This window comes from Leptonychotes weddellii, chromosome 3 (genome assembly GCF_054177405.1).
Source record: "Leptonychotes weddellii isolate Sample4059 chromosome 3, ASM5417740v2, whole genome shotgun sequence".
NCBI classification, from domain to species: Eukaryota; Metazoa; Chordata; class Mammalia; order Carnivora; family Phocidae; genus Leptonychotes; species Leptonychotes weddellii.
The window spans coordinates 127,772,748-127,796,272 of NC_138371.1; the positions used below are offsets into that span (position 1 = coordinate 127,772,748).

Consider the following 23,525-nt stretch of genomic DNA (forward strand, 5'->3'; position numbering starts at 1 on the left):
GGGGTGTTTGTGTTCTTTTGAGTTTTGAGATTTTTTTTTTTATGATTTTATCTATTTATTTGACAGAGAGAGAGAGTGTAAGCAAGCACAAGCTGCAGAAGGAGAGGGAGAAGCAGGCTCCCCACTGAGCAGGGAGCCCAATGTGGGGCTCGATCCCAGGACCCCCGGGATCATGACCTGAGCTGAAGGCAGATGCTTAACTGACTGAGCCACCCAGGCACCCCAGTTGTGAGATTTCTTCATACATTCTGGTTATAAGAAATTTACCAGATATAAGATTTGTAAATATTTTCTTTTAGTCAGTGACTTGTCTTTTAATTTTTTTAATTGTGTCTTTTGAAGAGCAGGCATAGTGAAATCTGATTTATCAGTTTTTACTTTTAGGGATTGTGGTTTTGGTGTCCTACCTAAGAAATCTTTGTCTAACCAAAGGTCACAAAGATTTTTTTCTTGTTTTTTCCTAGATGTCTTCACAGTTGTATACATAGTTTATATTTAGGTCTATGTTAAGTTAATTTTTGTATATGGTGTGAGTCAAAGGTCATTTTATATAGGGTATGGGTCAAAGTTCATGTTTTGCATATGGATATCTAATTGTTTCAGCACCGTTTGCTGAAAAGACTATCTTTTCACCACTGAATTGCCTTTGTACCTTTGTCAGAAGTCAGTTGTCTATATATATAGTGAGTCTATTTCTAGACTGTTCCTTTGATCTCTGTCTTGACACCAAAGTCTCACTATCGTGATTACTATAGTATTACAATAAATTTTGAAATCAGGTAATGTTAATTAGTCTTCCATCTTTGTTCTTTTACAAAGATGTTTTGACTATTCTGGGTCCTTTGTATCTATATGATTTTAGAATCAGCTTGTCAGTTTCCACAAAAAAAAGCCTGCTGAGATTTTGATTGGGGTTGCATTGACTCTGTAGACGCAATATCTTAATAATATTGAATTTTCCAACCTGTAAACAAGGTGAATCTCTCCATTCATTTAGATCTTTAATTTCTCTCAGCAGTGTTTTGTTGTTGTTTTTTTTCTCTTTGAGAGAGCGGGGAGGGGGCAAGGGGCGCAGTAAGAGGGAAAGAGAGAATCTTAAGCAGGCTCCACGCCCTGCACAGAGCCCAACTCAGGGCTCCATCCCAGGACCCTGAGGTCATGACCTGAGCCGAAATCAAGAGTTGGATGCTTAAATGACTGAGCGGCGCAGGCACCTCTTTTGTTGTTTTCAGTGTACAGGTCTTGCATACATTTTGTCAGTCATCATCCAAGTATTTCATATTTTTTGATGTTATTATAAATGGTATTGTTTTTTAATTTCAACATAGAAGTAAAATTGATTTTTATATATTGATCTTGTATCTTGGCACCTTGCTAAACTCACTTATTAATTATAGAGCTTGTTTTGTAGATTTCATCAGTGCTTCTGTATAAACAGTCATGTTATATATAAATAAAGGTAATGCTGCTGCTTTTTAATTGGGTGGTGCTTTTTGTTTGTTTTTGCCTTACTGTTTTTGCTAGTACCTCCAGTAAATGTTGAATAGAAGTGGTGAGAGGAGAGAATATTCTTATTCCTGATCTTGGGGGAAAGCATTCTGCCTTTCACCCTGAAGTATGGTAGGCATAGGTTTTTCATATACGTTGTTTATCAAGTTGAGGAAGTTTTCTCCCATTTGTGGATTGCTAAGAGATTTTAATTAGGAAGTGGTATTCTATTTTGTCAGGTGTTTTTTCTGTGTTCTTTGATGTGATAATGTGGTTTTTCTTTCTTAGCTTGTTAACACGGTGAATTATATTGATTGGCTTTTAAATGTTAAGCTAACTTTGCATTTCTAGAATAAATCCTACTTGGTTATAATGTGTTGTTTGGTTTTTACCTATTATTGGTTTCAGTTTGAGAGAATTTTGTTTGGAATTTTTGTGTCTGTATTTATGAAGGATATTGATCTGCAACTTTCTTTTCGTCCTAGATCCAGGTGCTATAACAAAGCATCATAGTTTGGGTAGCTTATAAAAAACCTGAAATATATTCCCCACAGTTCTGAGGGCTGGAAGTCTGGGATGAGGGCACCAGTATGGTCGGGTTCTGGCAAGGCCCTCTCCTGGGTTGTGAACCGCTGACTTCTTATATCCACACATGGCAAAAAGAATGGAGAGATAGAGCAAGCTCCTGTGTCTTCTCTTGTAAGGGTTCTAAGTCCCATTCATGAGGGCTCTTAATCACCTCCCAAAGGCCCTACCTCCTGATACTATCATATTGGGAGTTAGGATTTCAACATGTGAATTTTGGAGGAACGCATTCAGTCCATAACAGCTTCCTTGTGATGTCTTTGTCAGATTTTAGTATTCAGGCAGTGCTGGTTTCATAGAATGAATTGGGAAGTATTTCAACCTCTCCAGGTTTCTGAATGAATTTTTATAAAATTGGCATTTTTCCTTAAATGTTTGGTAGGTTTCACCTTGAAGCTATCTTGGCCTGGAGTTTTCTTCGAGGGAAGGTTTTTAATTAATTCAATTTCTTTGTTAGATATAGTTATTGAAGTTACCTTTTCTTGTATTAGATAAGGAACAGCTGACTTTTTTTTTTTTTTTGGAGAGAGCGAATGTGAGTGGGTGGGGGGAGGGGAGGGGCAGAGGGAGAGAGAATCTTAAGCAGTCTTCACACTCAGTGCGGAGCTTGGTGGGGCTGGATCCCTTGACTGCAAGATCATGACCTGAGCTGAAACCAGGAGTTGGACGCTTACCCAATTGAGGCACCCAGGGGCCCCAAGAACAGCTGCCTTTCTAAAGGAATTTGTCTTTCAGGGAATTTGTCCATTTTATCCAAGTTGTGGAATGTATTGGCATAAAAATTTTTACAATATTCATTAATTCTCCTTTTAATATCTGAAGTATCTGCACTTCATGTTAACCCCTAGCTCATATTCCTGACTTTGGTAATTTGTGTCTTCTCTCTTTCCTGATCAGTCTTTCCTGATTTGTCAATTTTATTGATTTCTTCGAAGAATGAGCTTTTGGTTTCATTAATTTTTAAAAATTATTTTGTGTTCTATTTCATTGATTTAAGCTCTGATCAGTATAAATTTCATTTCTTTGGGTTTCACTTGCTCTTCCTTTTCTAGTATCTTGGGCATTAATTTGAAATCCTTCCTTTTTCTCCATATAGGCATTTAGTGCAATATAATTTCCCCTAAGTACTGCTTTAGTGGCATGCCATAAATTCTGATACATTGTGTTTTCACTTTCATTTAGTTTAAGTGTGCTTGGCAATTTCCCTTTTGATTTCTTCTTTGACCCATGTGGTATTTACAAGTGTGCTATTTAGTTTCTAAATATTTGGAGATTTTCCAAAGATCTTTTTATTATTAATTTCCAATTTAATTTAATTTTGGTCAGAGAACATACTTTGTGTGAGTCGAATCTTATAAATGTACCCAGTATTTTTAAAAATGACTGTATTTACATGCATCGTTTAAGAAAACATTCTTTTTTTTTTTTAATTTTATTTATTTATTTGAGAGAGAATGAGATAGAGAGAGAGCATGAGAAGGGGGAGGGTCAGAGGGAGAAGCAGACTCCCCGCTGAGCGGGGAGCCCGATGCGGGACTCGATCCTGAGACTCCAGGATCATGACCTGAGCCGAAGGCAGTCGCCCAACCAACTGAGCCACCCAGGCGCCCCAAGAAAACATTCTATATGTACTATTTTGTGACCATTTTCACAAAGCATTATATTACAGAAATTTTCCTGTCTCAAGGATGTTCTAAAACTTGACTTAAAAAGTAACTTAGTTTTTTTTTTTTTTTAGAAATAATACATTTATGTGGTTCAGAAACCAAAACAATATAAAAAAGTACACATTGAGAAATCTTAGTTTCATCCCTGTTTCCATTTACATTATTTGCCATATTATTAGTTTCAGGGGTATCTTTTCTGTATTTCTCTATGCAAATACAAGAAAAGCATGCATATATATATTCTTATTCTAACATCTCTACACAAAAAATAAACAGCTTGACCCTTAATCATTGTATATGGATATGTTTCCATTTATTTAACATATTGATGTGTTTTTCCAGTTTTAAAAAAATTGAATGGCTTCTCTATTCTGAGTACTGTGCTAGGCAATATTGTACTTCCCATTTAATTTGGATTACAGCTTTATTGGATCAGATGCATCAGTCTACATTATAGATGAGTGGCTTTATATAAGCTGAGGCTTTATATATATGCAGTGTTTTCTTTTGACACCTTCAGAGGACCTTTTTGTATTCATTTTTGTGTTCCTGGTGCTAAGCCTATATAGTAGATCCTTAACAAACGTAGCTCTGTGAATGATTTCTTAGTTCAGTTAGCCCATGTGGTAAATGATGTGGCCTTCAGTTCTAAACATATTGTATGTTTTTTCCCTTGACATCCATTGTATGAAGTACCGAATGTTATGTGATAGGTGACACTTCAGTAAATGAACATGTACTTGCATTGAGATTCATTGTGATTCTTTTGAAATCTCTCATTGTGATGTGGTAGGAGTGAATGCAGGGCAGTGTGGCAGGCTTGGGTTCCAGATTCTTTCTGAACTATTTTGTAGGATGACTGTGGTGAAAATAATGAAATGCCACGAGGAAATACCTAACATAAGCTCTACTAGTCAGGGATGTGGTAAATGTTGGGTTCCTTTCTCCTTTATTTCTTCAGGGTGGGCTCTAGGTCCAGAAGGTTATTTGAATATAAACCCAGAAGCCTGTTCATTACCACTGAGTCCACACTGTACAGCCTGCTGTCTAGGATGCACACCAGGTAGAGGATTTTGCAGGTGAGGATAAGGCTTTAATATTCTTCCATTCGTGGTTCTCACTGGCTGAGGGGTTTGACATGGAGCTTTACCTGTAATCCTCATAATAGTCATACTTGATAAGTATTATTACTGCTCTTTTGAAAATAACAAAACTTAAGCCCGGAAGATTCAGAATTTTTGTCCAAGGACACTGATAAAGGACAGGATGAGAAATCACAACTAGGTCTGTTTGGCTTCAAAGGCTTTTTTTTTTTTTTTTCTCCATTATATTATGTTTCCCCTTGGGATGATTACAAAACATCACTAGTTTTAAAGGACTTACTATACTGAAACTAGAACTATGTGTAATTTTCTGAAATTTTAATTTTAATCTTTACATGTATGACAAATTTAAGTCTGTGGAGGGAGAAAATTATAATTTGGATTCCTTTAATAGACTTATTTTAAAGCCCTTGAATATGCCTGGGCAAAAATAGTACACATTTTTTTTTTTGAAACAAGTATTGGCTAGGGATTGAGTAAGGAATGTAGCCCAACATGAACCAGATGTTTTATTTTTACATAGAGAAGGAAATGTTAGAATATAGGATCAAGCTCTCTGGTATTATTTTGACATCAGTTTATCATTATGTGGACTCCTGGAAGGTAGCATCTTGTGCCTGAAAACATTGAAGTCAGGGCTTTCTCGTGCACGCAGGGCTGTGTTTATATTAGGTTATGCATGGCAGTTTGGCAGTTTGTTTTGCAGATGTTCGTAATGTACAGTCTTACATCTTGTTTCTATTTCTGGAATGCTTTTAAGTATGACTCATGTTTTCTTGAGACCATCCTAAAAATACAGCTAGTTTTGAGCATTAATGTAAAATACAACACAGACACCACACAGCAGTACATGATGCTTTCTCTCAGTAGTTTAATATAGTTTTCTGACAAATTAAATATTTTCTTTGATAAAAGAGACTAAACTAAAATATGAATAAGTAAAAATGGGAGTTGTTTTTTTTTTTTTTTAGAGAAACAGGTCCTCTCATATCATAGTGTAAACAACAAAATGAGTTGGGAATTTCAATAAAAGGAGTAAAGCATGGTATCACTGGCATCCTCAAAAACTAAGAAATAGAATTAATGGCCAGAAAAGCAAGTCCATTAAATTCAGTGGAGCCCCCATGAGGTGAACACTTGTAGGGAAAATCTTGGATCTGAAGAAAGAGCCTGTTAAAAAGATTTTGGAGGGGCAGTAGGACATAATGGCTAGAGTGCAAGCTTTGAACTCAAAAGCTTAGGTCTAAGTCTGGTTCATGCACATAGCAACTGTGGACAAATGCTAGCACCTCAAGAACTTTGATTTTTGTGAAATGTAGGTAATGAATATTTAAAGAATGCTTATATGGCACTTACTATTACCAGACACTGTTCTAAGTGCCTAATTTAATCCTCGTAATAACCTTATAAATAAGTACATTTGTTATATCTGTTATGCAGATGGAGAAACTAAGCACAGAGAATTGAAATAACTGATGAAGTTTTCATACCTAGTAGGCAGCAGAATTGGGATTTGAACAGTTTGGCCTGATTCTGTATCCTGACACAGTATCGTCTGCTACCTCCTAGGGTTGTTGTGAGTTCTAAAAGAGATCCTTTGTGAAAAAGGAAAATCATTTGTATTTTTACCTGGTACATGAAAAAGATGCAATAAATTATTGCTATTATTATGACTGTTTATTGGAAAAGGAAAAAATAAAGGAAAAGAAGTCTTATTGAAAGTATAGCATAGACTACAAAGCCAGCCACAGGATTCAGAAGCTGCTTATATGTATTAAGAAACTTAGGTAGAATTGAAATGTGGTGATGAGAGCCTTAGATATCCTAACATCTAGCAGATCAATCTAAAGGTAGAACTTCTTCACTACTGACTTGCCTCCCTGACAATTTCATCTTTCAGAAGCTAGGGGAAACTAAGAGGAACTCTTCCTCTGGGCTTAATTGTGACTAGTTAGAAATAATCCATTAGTGGTATGCAAGCAACAGAAACCTTGGGAAAAAAAAAAAAACCTCAGACACTGTATTTCTCAACAAGGGTGCCATTGACATAATGGGCGGATGGGACTATCTTGGACATTGTATTTAACAACACTAAATGTCAGTAGTGTACCAAATTATCCCTCATCCCCCAAAGCTTTGCAACAACTAAAAGTACCCCCAGACATTTCCAGATGCCTTCTGGCAGGCATAGAGTGGTGGCAGTATTGCCCCTAGATGAGAACCACTGTTGAGTGCAAGAGTAAAGGAAGGGATTGCTGAGAATTGTCAGATGTGCCTTAGGCCAGTGGTTCTCAACACATGAGGATCATGCTGAGTGGAAGGGCTCCTATGAGCATACTCAGGATTATACTCAGTTCCCACTTTAAATAACTATGCCTTTCTCTCCTACTTAAGTATATGGTATAAAACTGCTCTGTAAGTATAGGTATAATTGATTCTTCATGAGTTGCTAAAAAAAAAAAATTCTTAAGCCTCAGCACTTTAACTGACAACTTGTGAGGGGCAGACCTCACATTTGATTAGGAACTGCTGCCTTCAGCTTTAAAAAAGTCTTAAAAATGTATATAGTTCCAAGGTCAAGGCATTCAAAATGGAATAGAACTAAATAGAACTAAATGGAGACTGTAATTATGAACAGTTACAAATAGTTATAAATAATAAACAGTGGGAGGAAGCTGAAGAGACCTACTTGGCTCTACCTTCTAGAACTTTGTAAATGGTCATATTTTAAATAGTCAAGTCCAGGTAATGGAAGGTCAGGCACATTGCCAAAGCTAAATACAAAGGAGTGACACCAAACTGTTAAGAACAGTGCAGAGAGAGCCTGTGGCCAAAGTAAGCTGAGATTTGTAAAAACATAAGGGAAAAAAAATCCCAAAAGTGTTTATGTTTTTAATTATGTATTTGATACTGGCGTAAGAAGAGGTAGTAGATCTGTGGGATAGGGAACATTGTGTAAGTTTATGATAGAGAAGTTAGAGCTTCTTAATTCTTATCTTGTGTCACCCTTACACAGCAAGCAGACTGACTCATCTTGAAATAAAAAAGAGTAAACTATACATCACAAAGATGGATTTAGGCCTGAAGTAGGAAAGAAAATAGTTTAAGTGGACATTTGATAGTTGTAAATGAAGTTGAATCTCCAGTCTCAGGTGAACTGCTTCTGTAGCATCCTGAAACTTCTTGGTTTCTCAAAGGTCTAGGTCTTAGAGCAATGTTTCTCAATCTGTTTTTCATTATTGCTCGTCTAAGGACATTTACCCCCCAATTGTCTTTCTCCAATCTCATGAAATGTTAATACCGCAGATATACTATCTATCTTTTACGTGCAGTATCCCTTTAGTGGGCAACAGACCATTGTAATAAGAATTAAGAATTTTTTTCAACCCCTCTTCCAAGGACCAGTTTTTGCCCCCTTGGGGGTAATATGCTCCCTGTGCATGTTGTAGAGGATTCATAGAGGACAGGAGTGAAGTCAAGCACCTCCACTTAGGTGATGAGTCTCCTGATTTTCAGACATAGAGGCACTTGGTTTGGGGAAATTATAAGATGCTTTAGTGTGGTCCCAGTGACATGACAAACCAGCCAGGCTGCCCCCCAAACCTTGTTCTTGATCATTTCTCCATGATAAAGGAAATCAGAAATTTACCTTTATTTTTCCAATGGTTAAATGTTAGCTTTGTGGGCGGAGTAGGAGGTAGACTACACTTGTAAAGTTGTGCTGTTGGGCTTGGTGGGGGAAGCACAACTTTAGCCTTGGCAAGTGTTCTTAGTTTGATCTTTGAATTCTTTTATGACCTTGCTGGGTGATTAAACAAAGTGTAAAAAATATGGAATATATTTAGTACATATAAAGGACTTTTAGGATATATGTATGTGTTTATGTGTAAAATGAAACACAATAATAAAGGAAACACTATAACCCACATCCGATTTAGGAGCTAGAATATTACCAAAAACCATTGAAGCTCTCCATGAGAATCTCTCTGATTCCCTGCCCAGGTATCCATTATCCTGAATTTATCATTCTCTTGCTTTTTTGCTTCTCAAGCACTGTTTTATTACATATGTATGGATTTCTAATGAATTCAATTTGTTAGTTTATTGAGCATTATCAAAATAGTATCATATGAGATTTATTCTGTGACTTAATTTTTTTCACTGAATACCTTTTAAGAGTTAAACATATTATTGGAAGTAGTGGTAGTTCATTCTGTTTTTGTTGTTATGTAGTACTCATTTATGTGCATTTTATCCATTTCCAGTCTCCAGTTGTATTTTTATTTTTTTAAGAATGAGTAAGTTTTCTTTTTCTTTGTTATATTTAGTTTTATTTTGAATAACATTCTGTGAGTATTCTGTCTGTCTCCTGATGTATAACGGCAAGAGTGTTTCTTAGATACCTAGGAATGCACTTCCTGGGTCACTGGGTGATTTACAAATGAGCAAACACAAATTAATTATATTAATTCAAACATTTATAAAATGCTTAGGCAGAAGATAAGCAGATTGATGGGTGATTTAATAGTAGACTTAGAAGGGCATTGGAATGAGGTAGTCTTCTATTCCCGAGTTGGTGTAGAAGAATAGACTTGAAGATGTTAAGTCATTTAATCTTCTCACTGTGAAGTTTGGGAGATCTCACAACCTATTGCCAACTTAAGTTATAGTTTTCTTCAATTTTTAAGACTGTGAGAATCATTAATTGTCTGGGATGATTTGATCATGTCCCCTTATTAGAACAAACGCATTGGACTATAAAATTGTAATAAAGTAATGATTCTAGTGCCTTATATCACCCTAGAAAATCACTTTTATTTCTTTAGTGACACTTACAGGTGATCATTCAAATGTTCTTAAAGGCTTTTAAATGTGGGATTATGTGACTCTTTATGAGATCATAAACTTCGTCCTGTTTTAACATTGATAACAATGGTTTATTGTAAAGCAGTGTGAGAATTGACCAGGTGAATGTATAAATGAATGTATGTGTGTGTGTGTATACACATAGATAGATATGCTTTTTAAAATATAATATACAAAATGCATTGATTGCTTGGAGATTTATAAGTAGTAGACTGATTTACATTTCATTTTATCTTTTTTTCCACTTGAAGTTTCAGACTCTGTGGCTCAATCTGTAATTCAGCATCTAAGATGGATAATGCAGAAGGATCTTCTGGGGCAAGATGTCTTTCTAATAGGACCTCCTGGGCCTCTTCGACGCTCTATTGCTATGCAGTACCTGGTGAGAATTGATTAATTCTTAGGGATTCCTAAGGGAACTTGGATTAGTTATGTTCTAAAATAAATTAAGAATTTACAAAAATATCAGGATTATTCATTCCTTGAAAAAAAGTTTCATTTAGATGATCTGTTTAATAAAGAGTTTGGAATAAGTATTCTGGGAAGCAAATGTACATTTATCTTTCATAGCTTTAGGAAATTTTTGCTGCAACTAGAAAGTTCTCAACTTCTGATAAAAAAGAAATACAAATTCAGGCAATGAGTGGCAGATAGGATCATAAACTCTGAGATTACAAAACAAAACTCAGTTTTATATTATTCAGGGAATATTCTTTTATCTGAGATCCACATTCTATAAAGTCAAATAGTTCTCTTGACTTTTTGATGTTATATGGTCTTTAAAGGGAGGCCATGGTTTGTAAAATATCTCTTATGTGTTACACGCTTTTTCCCCTTTAAATAGATGAGAAAACAAGTTTATTAAATAGCTCACTGAGCTTTATCCAGCTAGTAAATGATGGAGCTAGACTTCAGATCCTCTCTCTGACCTGTTATCCTCTTAAATGTTTGTAGTTCTCTGAGTACAATTGTGAAGTGAATTGAAATATTAAAATCTCAACACAGATTAAAAAAATTGTACAGGACTTTTTTTTCTACTTTGTCAGCATTAATAAGCATTGTTCTACTGAGGGAGGAAGAATGCTATCAGATAAAGTTGTTCTGTCTGAAGATATTTTTTAGGATGAAGAGAAGAACTTTGTTTTCAGCTTCCTTGTGTTACTTGATATTAAAGAATTGATTTCTGTGCTATTGAAATATACTTTGTGTACTCTTTTATTTCAGTGGTAGATTTATTTTGGTACTTCTAAAATCATGTAGGGTGAGAATGATAAAAATACAACGGGCAAATCAGAACTTAACTCCTTTGAGCCCATACCTTTCATATCTTATTTGTTCCTAGAACTGGCTTGTGAGGTATAATGGGTCATTGTAGTATTAGCCTTTTTTTCCTAATAAACAAGGCAAAAGTGGCTTTTCTATGAATGCCAAGTCAGCTACTGAGAATCCACTCTACCTGGTTCATTACAACGACCACAGTATCTCACTTTGATTTTGTTTCTGGCAAGACTGTGAAGCTTGTTAGGAATGTGGAATGAGAAAGGCTGGGAGATTACAGGAGTCTTGTTGGTTCAGAAATGCAATATAAGTCTGTAAGTGTGAAACCTGTATCTTTAAAAAAAAAATCCACAAACTTTAAATTATGAAACAGAGCCAAGGCAGCTTTAGGATGTGGAAATACACATAAGAAGGCTTACTAGCCTAAGCTTCCTTGCAAACCCTGCAAATGGGTACTGTTGCCATTAGATAAAAGATCCTATGCTTAGTAATATCCAGAGTAGATGAAGTCTTTACAGGCAGAGATTTTGGGGCAAGCCTGCTGAACCAATGAGAAATGAAGTAGAAATAATTTGATAGCTGTGTCTCTTTTATATTTAATTCATATAGAAGGAATTTTATAGATAGCCCCAAAAAACTCAACAGACCCCCGCTGCCTCCTCCATCTGCTGCTCCCAGTACTGTTAGTGAACTTGCTCAGACCATCCCTTGGAAGGAGCAGCAGGGGAGACTTTGGTGCTTGTCTGGGCTGAGGAAGAATCTCAGGAAGCTAAGACTGAGGATAATATTCTCAGTGTGGCAGTTCAGGGTGTTACTCTGGTACAATTTAACAATAAGAGTATGTATGACTTTGTCAACCAGTTTTGACAGGGTTTTTCCAGTGATCACATTCAACCAATCAGTGAAACAGACATGGTGGTACCAGCAATGTGTTCCCAAAGCAAGAAGGAGGTATTCACTAACAAGAGAAGTTGCTGCTTTAGTCTGAAAGTGTGCTTTCACGGGCAGTTCATTCTTATTTAGAAAAATATTGTTTGGTATCACCACATCTTCACCACTATATGTGTGTTTTCTCTACTTAAAATGTTTTCTTCTTTCCATACGTACTTAAATTTATGGGTGCCCGGGAACAGGCATATATTATAAAAACAAAATGAAAATGATACTGTATTTTTATCAACATCACATGGAGATAAGGCAGAGGAAAAAAAAATCCTGTTGTGTGGACTTATCCTCTTTTACCATGAATGGCATGCTCATTCAATTTTCTTCTTTATACGTCAGTAAATTAATTTGTTCTTCCTATTTAATAACAACATATTGTATGCCTTATTCAACTGGAGAGCATCATTGTTTTTAATTCAATATTGTAAAACCAAGGATAATGTTAAAAGCTTTTTGTACATAATTGTCACATGCAGGGCAAAATGACATTAGGGATGGATAAATTATTCTAAAAGAAATGAATTCTGGATGGTTTCCCCTTCAAACCAAAGTGTTTGTTTTGTGTGAAAGAATTCTTTTTTCCCTCTTCTCCTTCCCCTCCTTCTTTCATCCTTCTTCTTGTCCTTCCTGAATAGCTATGTTTGTTTTCCTTCCCTCTTCTGTTGACCTTCCTATTGGTATTTACCCTGTGAACCCAACATATCACAACGGTTGGTAAACATCGGTTAATGGGCTAAATTAATTTAGATGCCCTTTAAAAAAAAGGTGAACATTACTTACTGAAATGACTATCATTTGTGGAAAAACTAAGTTGGCAAGTTATCACTCGTGATATTTGAAAAGAATTCTATAAAAGATACTAAGATTTGTAAGATCTGACTGATTATTATTGCTTAAGAAGTAAATGATTATTAAGTAGTAAACTATTGGATGCAGCAAACGTAGAGGTCTGAGGAGAGAGAGGTACATGCATGTTTTCATTAATTCTCAATGTTTTGCATTTTTCTCAAAGCTAAGACTCAAGAGGATTTTCATTCAGAATTAGATTTAAAATGTTCTTCTAGGGTAGTGACATTGTTGGATAACTGGCTCCAAAGCATATGTTGGGAATTTGATTTAATATTGAAACAATTTCACTCTCTGCTCTACAGGAGCTGACCAAAAGGGAAGTTGAATACATTGCCCTGTCAAGGGACACCACTGAAACCGATCTCAAACAGCGTCGAGAGATCCGAGGAGGCACAGCTTTTTACGTTGATCAGGCAAGTTCTGATCACACTCCAGCACATGACTGTTTAGTCCAGGTCTATGCAAAATTGTTTTTTAAAGTAGAAAGAGATAGCTCATGTGATAGAGATAATGCATTGTGCTTTCTCTAGACAGATTTAATTTAGATTTTTGGTTTTCCTGTTCTTGGAAATGCCTTCTTCGTTTAGCACTAAATAAAAAACTGTAGATGAAATTAGTGGTTCTGAAATGTTACCTAAGGATCAATATGCTGATTTCTTAATTTTTAATTGCTTCCTAGTACTTATACATAGAAATAAGAATTTTTAAAAAGGAATTAAGGAGATTTTAATACAGGAACTTCTCTAGCATATTTAGAAATTATTCTTGATCTAAAAGTCAGGTAAAGGTGTATTAAACATAGTGAAATTAAATATATACTAAACTACAGCTTTTGTGGGGGGAGGTGCAGATTACCAACTAACATAATATTTTATCATTATATTTTATCAATATTATAATGAAGCTCGTTGAACATTTCTTACAAACATATAGCTTAAAATATTGAATATTGTTCTTCATTAGGAATACTTAATAGAGAAAGGACAGAGATCTTAAATCAGCAACTCATAGAGGGAAGATTTCAAATGTCCAAGAAATTCATGACAAGATGCTTTGCTTTCTCATTTACAAAAATAAAAATTAAAACATTAATGAGCTGTTGTTTTTCTTTCACCTCTCATATTAGCAAAAACTAAAGAATCTGCTAATGTCCAATCTTTTTTTTTGTTTGTTCGTTTTTTTTGTTTTTTAAAGATTTTATTTATTTATTTGACAGAGAGAGACACAGCGAGAGAGGGAACACAAGCAGGGGGAGCGGGAGAGGGGGAAGCAGGCTTCCCACGGAGCAGGGAGCCGGATGCGAGGCTCCATCCCAGGACCCTGGAATCATGACCTGAGCCGAAGGCAGATGCCCAACGACTGAGCCACCCAGGCGCCCCTGTTAATGTCCATTGTTGATGGGGAAGAAGGGATGAGGAAACAGCATTGCTGTTGATGCAATTTTGAAAGAAAATTTGGCAATATCTATGAAAAGAAAAGAAATTAAATATATTTGGACTCAGCAGTTATATTTCTGGCAATTTTTCTTCCAGATGTTATTCATATAAAGCAAGCAAAGTTATGTATGCAACAGTATTTATTGTAGCATTGTTTGATATCATATAAAACTATAAGTGAAAACTGTAATCCTCTTTAGGAAGGGTGCCTGCATGGCTCAGTTGGTTAAGCATCTGACTCTTGATTTCGGCTCAGGTCATGATCTCAGGATTGTGAGATCAAGCCCCATGTTGGTGTCCGTGCTGCAGTCTGCTTGAGATTCTCTCTCTCTCCCTCTGCCTTTGGCCCTCCCCCTGTCTCTGGCTCTGTCTTTCTGTTTCTCTTTCCCTCTCTAAAAAAAAATAATAACTTAGGAAACTAGTTAAACTAGTTAAATAAATAACAGTAAGTAGAATTCTCTATAGCCATTAAAAAGAATGTAGTAATAGGAAAGAAGTCCAGGATAAAGCATAAAAATGACGTTGCAAGACTGCATATGTAATATGATCCTATTTGTGGTAAAAAGAAAAAAAGAAATATGTAAATGTTTGTGTATATGTTGGAAATTTCCAGAAGGATACACAAGGATCAGTTAACAGAGCTTGCCTCTGTGGAAGTGTGACCCAGCATCTGGGGTGGGGCGAGGAAAGAATTTTGATAGTCCTTTAAATTTGAAGCTTCCTCATGAGCACACTATTACTTTATAATTAAAAGAGTATACATTTAACCCTTGAACAATAAGTGGGTTAGGGTTGCTGACCCCTGAGCAGTCAAAAATCTGCATATGAATTTTGGTTCCCCCAAAACTTAACTACTAATAGCCTACTGTTGACTGGAAGCCTTACTAATGACAAATAGTCGATTACTGTATTTTGCATATTATATGTATTATATACTATATTCTTAAACTAAGCTAGAAAAAAGAATATGTTCTTAGGAGCATCACAAATAAAACACATCTATAGTACTGTACTATATTGAAAAAATATCTGCATATAAGTGGACCCATCCAGTTCAAACGTGTTATTCAAGGGTCAAGTTATTATAAGTGTAAAAAATCACTGAGTGAAAGAATATTTGGAGACCAGGATATTCACATTATCTTATAGATTACTTGTTAGTTACAAAAGCAAAAATGTACTTAAAACGGGGAGAGTTGGCAGTCACCAGCTTAAAGGATGGTGATCACACTTAGCACCTTGTAGTGAGAAAATCTGAGTTCACATTTCCAATTACAAAGTAATCCTTTGTGGATGAAACCCAGAAGTACATTTTAAAGAAATCTGTCTTATTCACATAATGCAAAGGTTCACTTTATACATTATTTCTAATTACACATGGGAAAAAAAGGTACCTTTACAACACCTGCTTCTTTTCTTTATCTAGTGAGACCAAGAGTAAGGAGTTGGGGAGAGAGCGTAGAAAACTGAGACTACGGCCCAAGGAGTGGAGAGGAGATGGGAACCGATTGATTGATTGATTCATTCATTCATTCATTTATTTAAAAGATTTTAATCAATTATATGAGAGAGCGAGAGTGCACAAGCAGGGGGAGGGGGAGAGGAAGAAGCAGGCTCCCTGCCGAGCAAAGAGCCTGATTCAGGACTTGATCCCAGGACCCTGGGATCATGACCTGAGCTCAGGACAGACGCTTAACTACTGAGCCACCCAGGCGCCCAGATGGGAACAGATTTAATGATGCCAAAAGAACTGGCCGTTTGGTAGAGTGTGGATTTAAAAACAAATTTTTTGAATGAATCTTCTATCTGGATTGATAGTTGCAATGCAAATAGTGAAGAAGAGAAAGTGGACTTTTATATGTTTATTATTTTAAAGGCACCTTAAAACTTTGTATTTCTTGAAACATAAAGTAAATTATTTAGATAACACTGTGTAATATACTCTGCCTGCCATTCTAAAAAGCATATTTCTGGATGATACCTATTTTACGGTTTATAAAATATTTAAAGTGCTATTATAAATGTATGGTAATACCTTATATTTCATGTTTTCTTGGCAAATCCTGCTTGTTACGACGAACATCCGTTATTTGGAATGTAATGCACAGACACCTTCTGAGCCTGTGATTGTGGCATAGGAACATTGGTCCTTTTCCTAAGTTACTTCAGACTATTTGTTGAGATTATATCTGATTTTCATATTTTTTTCTTCTGTCTCTTAATATTCTTTATTATTTGTTCATAATCAGATCCTAACAGTTCCTTGCTTACACCCATGCAATCCTGTCATGCCCGGAATAAAATCCAAACCCTTTAATATTGCCTACAATACTCTATAGGACCTGATCTTGTCTACCTCAGCTCCTTTTTCTCTTTCCCTTGCTTTTTAGGCTCTTGCTACATGGCCTTGTTATCTTAAAAATAGATCTAATGCTTTCCAGCCTCAGAGCCTTTGTATTTAATATTTCCTCTGCCTGGTACAAGCTTCTCCCAGATCTGTATAGTCCTGCCTCCTCATCATTCAGATTATAAATTCTCAGAACATTTTAGTAATCACTGACGATGCCCACCCCCCTTCCACATATACAGTGCTATTATATTATACAATGTGATCTTCAGAGTACCTATCACTATCTGAATTTACCTTATTATTTCTGTGTTTCCATGTTTAATTGTCTGCATTCCCTATCAGAATGTAACTTTCTTGTTTATCTCTGGCACCTAAAAACTGTCTGGAAGATGATTGGCACTTATATTTGATGATAGATTTCTCCTTTGGATAATCAGTCTTGTTAAAATTTTAAGTAAATTAAGAATAAATAGGTTCAGGGGACCCTCCAGTGGAAAAGGTATTTATCTTTTTGACATCTATTTTGAGTCATCAGAATGAGTAATTCCCATCTGAATTCTAGATAGATGAAGTTGCCAATTGATTACCAGTTGGTCGTATGTTTGTTAGACTGAAAGGTCTTTATTTTATTTGGAAATTTATTTGTTTAATATTCTTAACCATAATAACAGAACAATAAGGGTAATATTCTTAATTTGATGTCTGGGATCAGGGGAGAGGCAGTATCTTCATTTACCAGTAGGTGATGGCTCTAACCTAGGTGGGCCAACATAAGTGAAAAAAGGCCTGTGGCCATCTGGTGGGTGCTGGGAGAGAAAGTTCAGATTGTTCAGTGTGCCTGATGCAGGCGCATGTGACCAACGTTCAAGTAATTACTAATTGACTTTTCAACTGGAAACCTTGGCAAAACCCCCAATTCCGAGTTGAGGGGTCATGACTATCAACCTCTTCACTTATTTTCACGCAAGATTAAGGATGATTGATGATAAAGTGAGAGGTTAAACTGAACTGCTACTCCTGAAGGTTAGAATTAGGGTAGTAATTCTATAGTAGGGAATTTGTATTTTCTTTTAAAATAATGTTTATTTTTTCTGATTAATAATATTATAAGTGCTTTTTATAGATATATGTTTATTAATATCATAAATGCTTTTTATAGATTGTGTGTATGTATATGTATATATATATACTATATAGAGAGAATTTCTTAAATATTTATCAAAATGACTGCTATGTGTCAGGCACTGTCTAGGTGCGGTGAACAAAAGAAACAGATGCCTGTCATCGTAGAGCTGTTTTTTTAAAATTTTTTTTATTAATTTTTAGAGCACACACGAGTGGGTGCAGGGCGGTGGGAGGAGGAGCAGAGGAAGAGGGAGAGAAAGAATCTTCAGGAGGCTCCCTGCTCAGCACGGAGCCTTGCCTGAGCCTGACGTGGGGTTCAATCTCACAACCCTGAGATCATGACTTGAGCCGAAACCAGGAGTCCTTTGCTTAACTGACTGAGCCATCCAGGCACCCCATAGAGCTTATGTTTTAATGGGGGAAACAAAACCATAGTAAAAAAGTATAGTATAAAAAGTAAATGCTAAAGGGCATCGGGAAGAATATAAAAATTACTTTTATCTTCCCCTTCAAGATCGACAGTGTAAATATTTCCTATATTATTTTCTATTCTGCCTATATGCGTACCGAATCATGTACAATAATTTTTGCAAAAACTGTGTACCATGTATATAAAATTTTATAGTCTGCTTTTTTAAAAACCTGATATTTTATCAGGAGCATCTTCCTATGACACTAGATATTCCTCAAAAATATAATTTTTAGTGTCCAGCAATATTGTATCAAATAGATGTGCTATTATTTATTTAACATTCCCATTTTATCCACATGCCCATGTTGTTGGTAATTTAGGTTCTTTCCAAGTTTTCACTATTATAGATAAGGCTTTGATGAATATCACTGTACTTATATCTTATAATCTCTGAGTATTTTGTACACTTGAATGCTAGAAGTATAATTATTCATCAAAAGGTCTAGACATTTTCAAAAATAATTCAAGAATAATATATATTGTCAAATTGCTTTTCGGAAAGGGTGTTCTAACTCACACTTTCATCAGTGCCCTATGCGTGATTGCCTCATTGATTCTTGACAGCACTGGCTATTTCTTTGTATGTACTTTGCCAAAGGAATAGGTTTTAATTTGCATTAAAAAATTACTAAGCAGGCTGAATCTTTTTAATATGTTCATTGGCTATTGCTCCTATAAGATGTCAATGAATTGAGTGGATATGGAAAAGGAGAAGGGTACTGATGAAGTAAGTTATAGCCTGTTAAGAAATGCTGAAATTTATACTCTGCTTGTATATGTAAATATTTGCCAAAACTTACCCACTTGTTCATGTAAAGGTAATTTAAGTATTTTTTATACAGTTACCTTGCTAAGCGGATTACAGATTAAGCTTTTAAAAAAGAATTGGTTAAAGAAGAGAAATAAGAAAATTTATATGATTGGTATTTTGACACCCATGGAGACATAAGGAGACTAAAAGATATTTTGCTACCATATTACCTTTCATTTGCCTCAGAAGATAAAATAACCTGAAAAAAATCTAAATCATTGTTATTCTAACCTTTTAAAATTCTATTAATGTACTTCCCCCCCCTTACCTTACTTGTTGACATTCTCTTTATTAATTCTGTTTTATTGCCATGTGACTCCAAAGAGCTGGAGTGGAAGACTTTAAATCAATAGAAAATTGCTTGCAGTACTCAAGTATGAGCCAATATAAATTAAGCCACAAATAAATTACATTTCAGCTTTAATGTCTTACTGAGAGGAGACACTGAAGATGATTTGGGGAGTAGAAAGCCAGGATGGGGAAGTTCAAATTATTTTCTTTAGCTTTTCACATTAGAATATTATTCATTTGTTTGACACAATACTGTGCAATTTCATAATTGTGATACACATATTTAATGTTAAGCATAAAAATGCACTTTAAACAATTACATAGTATTTTAATGTCTTCTCTTCTGTTTGGGATTATTCCCTTTTTTTTTTTTTAGATTTTATTTATTTATTTGAGAGAGAGAGAAAGAGTGTACACAAGCAGGGAGGAAAGGGCAGAGGGAGGGAGGCAGAGGAAGAGGGAGAAGCAGACTCCCTGCTGAGCAGGGAACCTGAGACCTGGCTGGTTCCCAGGACTCTGAGATGATGACCTGAGCCAAAGGCTGACACTTTATCCACTGAGCCACCCAGGAGCCCCTGTTTGGGATTATTCTTGATTCTCTCTTATTAATAGAAAAAAATAAGGATTAACCTGTTTTTAATGCACTGCTTAAATATTATAGGGCATCAAAAGCAACTCCTAATAAATTGAATAACAGTGCTATTGATCAGAAAATAAGATTTCTATTTTGTCAAAATGAATTTTACTTATTTTACCAAATAGGGAAAAACATTTACTTGTAAACTTAATCCTATTTGTGGATGCTGAAGCTACTTTCCACATGTAACCACTGTTAAAATTACAAAGCTGTATTTCAGAAGTCCATTGATAAATTAAGTATTTGGAATTCGGAAAGCATCACCCGTAGAAAAAAGGCTGTTGAGAGTGGCTGAATTCTGTTACTTGCACCACACCCTTTACAGTTTATATTGTTATAATACGTTCTAATTGTCACTTGGACAGTTGGAGAAGGTCTCTCTGTTTATTCTGGCCTCTGTGTTAGTCAGAACTCAGGCCTTGGCTCCTTACCATGTTGCCATCTTGCTCAGGCCAACTCTTGTGTACTCATAAAATGTTAACTGTTTGACAGATTTACATAATTCATTTGAAAATATAACACTATAGGTTAACTATACTGGAATTTAAAATAAATTTAAAAATCAAGGCATAAGAACAACTTTTATTGAGACCTCTGTTGTGCTAGGTGCTTTATGTGATTGTATCTAATCCTCAAAACATCCTTAGGAGGGAGATGACTTCTCTATCTTATAGGTAAAGTAACTGAGTCTTAGAAGGCCATGGTCATACAACTGATAAATAGGAGAGGTGGAATTTGAACCAGGATCTGTCCAATTCCAAAGTTTAGGTTCTTTGTATCATAATGCTGTTTCCCTGAAAGAGCGATGATGATGATGATGATGATGATGGTGGTTGTGGCCACCATGACTACAGGATGATAGTATTGATAATGTAATAGCTAATCATTTTGTAAAGGTTTACTATGAGCCAGAGGTTATCTTGGGTAATCTTCACCATAATCTGGGAGATAAGCACTGTAAATAGTGTGGCTTTAGAAAGAAGTGGATGCTCAGAGAGGTGAAGTGACTAGCCTCAATTACCCATAGCAGGTAAGTGGCAGAGCAGTGAAAAGTTAGTCTGATCCTATTCTGATATTTTAAAATAAAGAACTTAAAATTTAATTTTTTTCGTTTTTCTTTGGCTTCCTCAGTACTGTTATACTATAGCCATTCTGCGTCTTTTGAAGCTATTTGGAATCTATTTTCATTAAATCATGGTTATAGCAACAATAATTTCTATTTTAATAGGTATGATAGCTTTAAATTTCATTTCCAGTACTGCTTTCTTTTCATGAATAGTGACACTGTACAATACCCCTTGGGGATATTCTCATTTAATAAATGAGGACACAGACCTCTAGATTAATTGTTTGCCTAAGGTCTTTTATCAAATCAGAAGCAAATCTAGAACAGGGGCTTAGACAGTTTTTGATTTTTAGGTCATGCAGCCTCCTTTATCTTGAAACCCTTCATGCCTTCGTGTTGGGTTGTTAAAACTGATATAGTTGGGGCGCCTGGGTAGCTCAGTTGGTTAAGCGGCTGCCTTCGGCTCAGGTTATGATTCTGGGGTCCTGGGATCGAGCCACATGTCTGGCTCCCTGCTCAGCGGAGAGCCTGCTTCTCCCTATCCCTCTGCCTGCCACTCTGCCTACTTGTGCTCTCTATCTCTCTGTCAAATAAATAAATAAAATCTTTAAAAAAAAAACCAAACTGATATGGTTTGTCCAGAAGGATCTTGCTGCATTTTTTTCTGATTTCTGTTTGAGAAAATGAGGTCTCTGGAAGTTCTATAGCTTGAAGGGCAGGAAAGGATCCTTATGGTTGATGTAATTTCTACTTTGAGTAATGATCACAAGTATTCACTCCACATAAAATATGTATACATTGTTCCCTTCTTTAAGATTTCACGAGAAAAAGTATACCACCATTACTTTATTTAAAAGTCTGTATAAAAATTTTTTTAACTATGTAGCCTAAATCATTCATGCTGACAGTTAAACTTGTTCTGTTCTCTTCTCATAACAGGTGTGGGCATAGATAACTATCATCCTTCATATAAAAATTCTCCTAAACTTACATAACAGCATCTTTTAACTGAGTGGTTACATTTTTATTCCATAAACACTAAAAGCCTTCTGTGAGCCAGTTTTGCACTGGGACGACATAAAAGGCAGGGTTCTCACCCCTTGAGAACCTGAGAATCTTGCTAGGGAGATGAAACAGGCATATGGGAGAACTAGGAGAACTTGAGCATTGTAGCTCCACACTTACGGGCTGAGCAAACAGAGGGCAAAGGGGGCATCAATGCAGGCAGGGTAGGATGTTTGGGTCTGAGACTTATTGCATGGTACAATATGTTGTTGATATATTTGAGTACTTAATGGATTTGCTATGTAGTTTTTGTTTTTTTTTAAAGATTTTATTTATTCATTCGAGACACAGAGATAGAGAGAGAGCACAAGCAGGCGGAGAGGCAGAGGGAGAAGCAGGCTCCCCGCTGAGCCAGGAGCCAGACATGGGGCTCGATCCCAGGACCCCGGGATCATGACCTGAGCCAAAGGCAGATGCTTAACCATCTTAGCCACCCAGGCGCCCCTATGTAGTTGTTTTTAACATTCTTCTTTACAAAGGTGATGAGATTGCATTAATAAAGTTTGACAGTACTGATTAAAGTATTTTCATACTTTGTACTTTCATACTTTTATAGACTATTTTTAGGAACAATCAGGAAGCAAGATGATGCTGAATTAATAACTAGTAGTATTTCTGTAAATTCAGCGATTCAGATTTTGTTACTAAAAAGTGTCTTCTTAAGGTTTTCTCCTTTTAGCCAGTATTCTTGCCTGCCTTTAAAATTTTTAATTTACATGTATGTACTGGGTCTGTAACTCTGTATCCAAAGGGCAAGTCAGGAAGAAAGTTAAAAATCTTGGGTGATCCTTTGCATGATTTTATTTTTCATTATTTTTTTCTAAAAAATATACCACTCTTATAAATTTATATTCCTCTTATTATATTCTTATCTTTGGATCCATTTGCACTATAAAGCATCCACTGTCATTGCCACTCAAATGGTGTATAAATAAATAATTAATAAGAAAAAAGCTCAGGGGGATTAAAAAAAATAATATTCTTAATCATGTTGAGGTAAATTGCATAATCATAGATCTCATTACTGAAATAGACTTTTCAGATGGCATGATTCAGTCTCTAAGTTCCAGGAGGTAAAATATGATCATCTGGAGCACAACTGAGAAGGAGAGATATGGAGATATGGTGCCTGTTCCAGTTGACTCTTTCAGTAAAATGAACAGGGAGTGAAGGAAGGCTCCTGTTGAGATGGGGGGGGTGAGGTTGGAAGGGTGATGGGTGCATGGACTATTCAGAGGTTACACTTGCATTGTTTGAGGAATTAAAAGGACTGAATTCTGGGGGCAGGAGAATCAATGAGACTTTAATTGAAATCGCCATCAGGAAGAGGGCCTGGTTTGGAAAGAAGTCATTTAATTCAGCATGTTGAGTTTGAACACCTCTATGAAAATGTTAAAAAGGTATTTGGAAATGGGAGAATGGAGATCAGGAGGAGGGTCAGGGTCACATAGTATGTTTCTCAAGAAAGATGAGATAAAGTGAAAAAAATGT

The 23,525-nt window shown here is 35.8% G+C and overlaps 1 protein-coding gene across 1 annotated transcript in view; it reads left to right on the forward strand.

The window, feature by feature from the left end:
* VWA8 (von Willebrand factor A domain containing 8) overlaps window positions 1–23,525 on the forward strand; it is a 305,881-nt gene that overhangs the window by 15,828 nt on the left and 266,528 nt on the right. Inside the window, exons 2-3 of the mRNA XM_081815509.1 lie at window positions 9,961–10,091; window positions 13,084–13,194. Coding sequence (XP_081671635.1) covers window positions 9,961–10,091; window positions 13,084–13,194 — 242 coding nt within the window. The remainder of the gene's footprint in view (window positions 1–9,960; window positions 10,092–13,083; window positions 13,195–23,525) is intronic.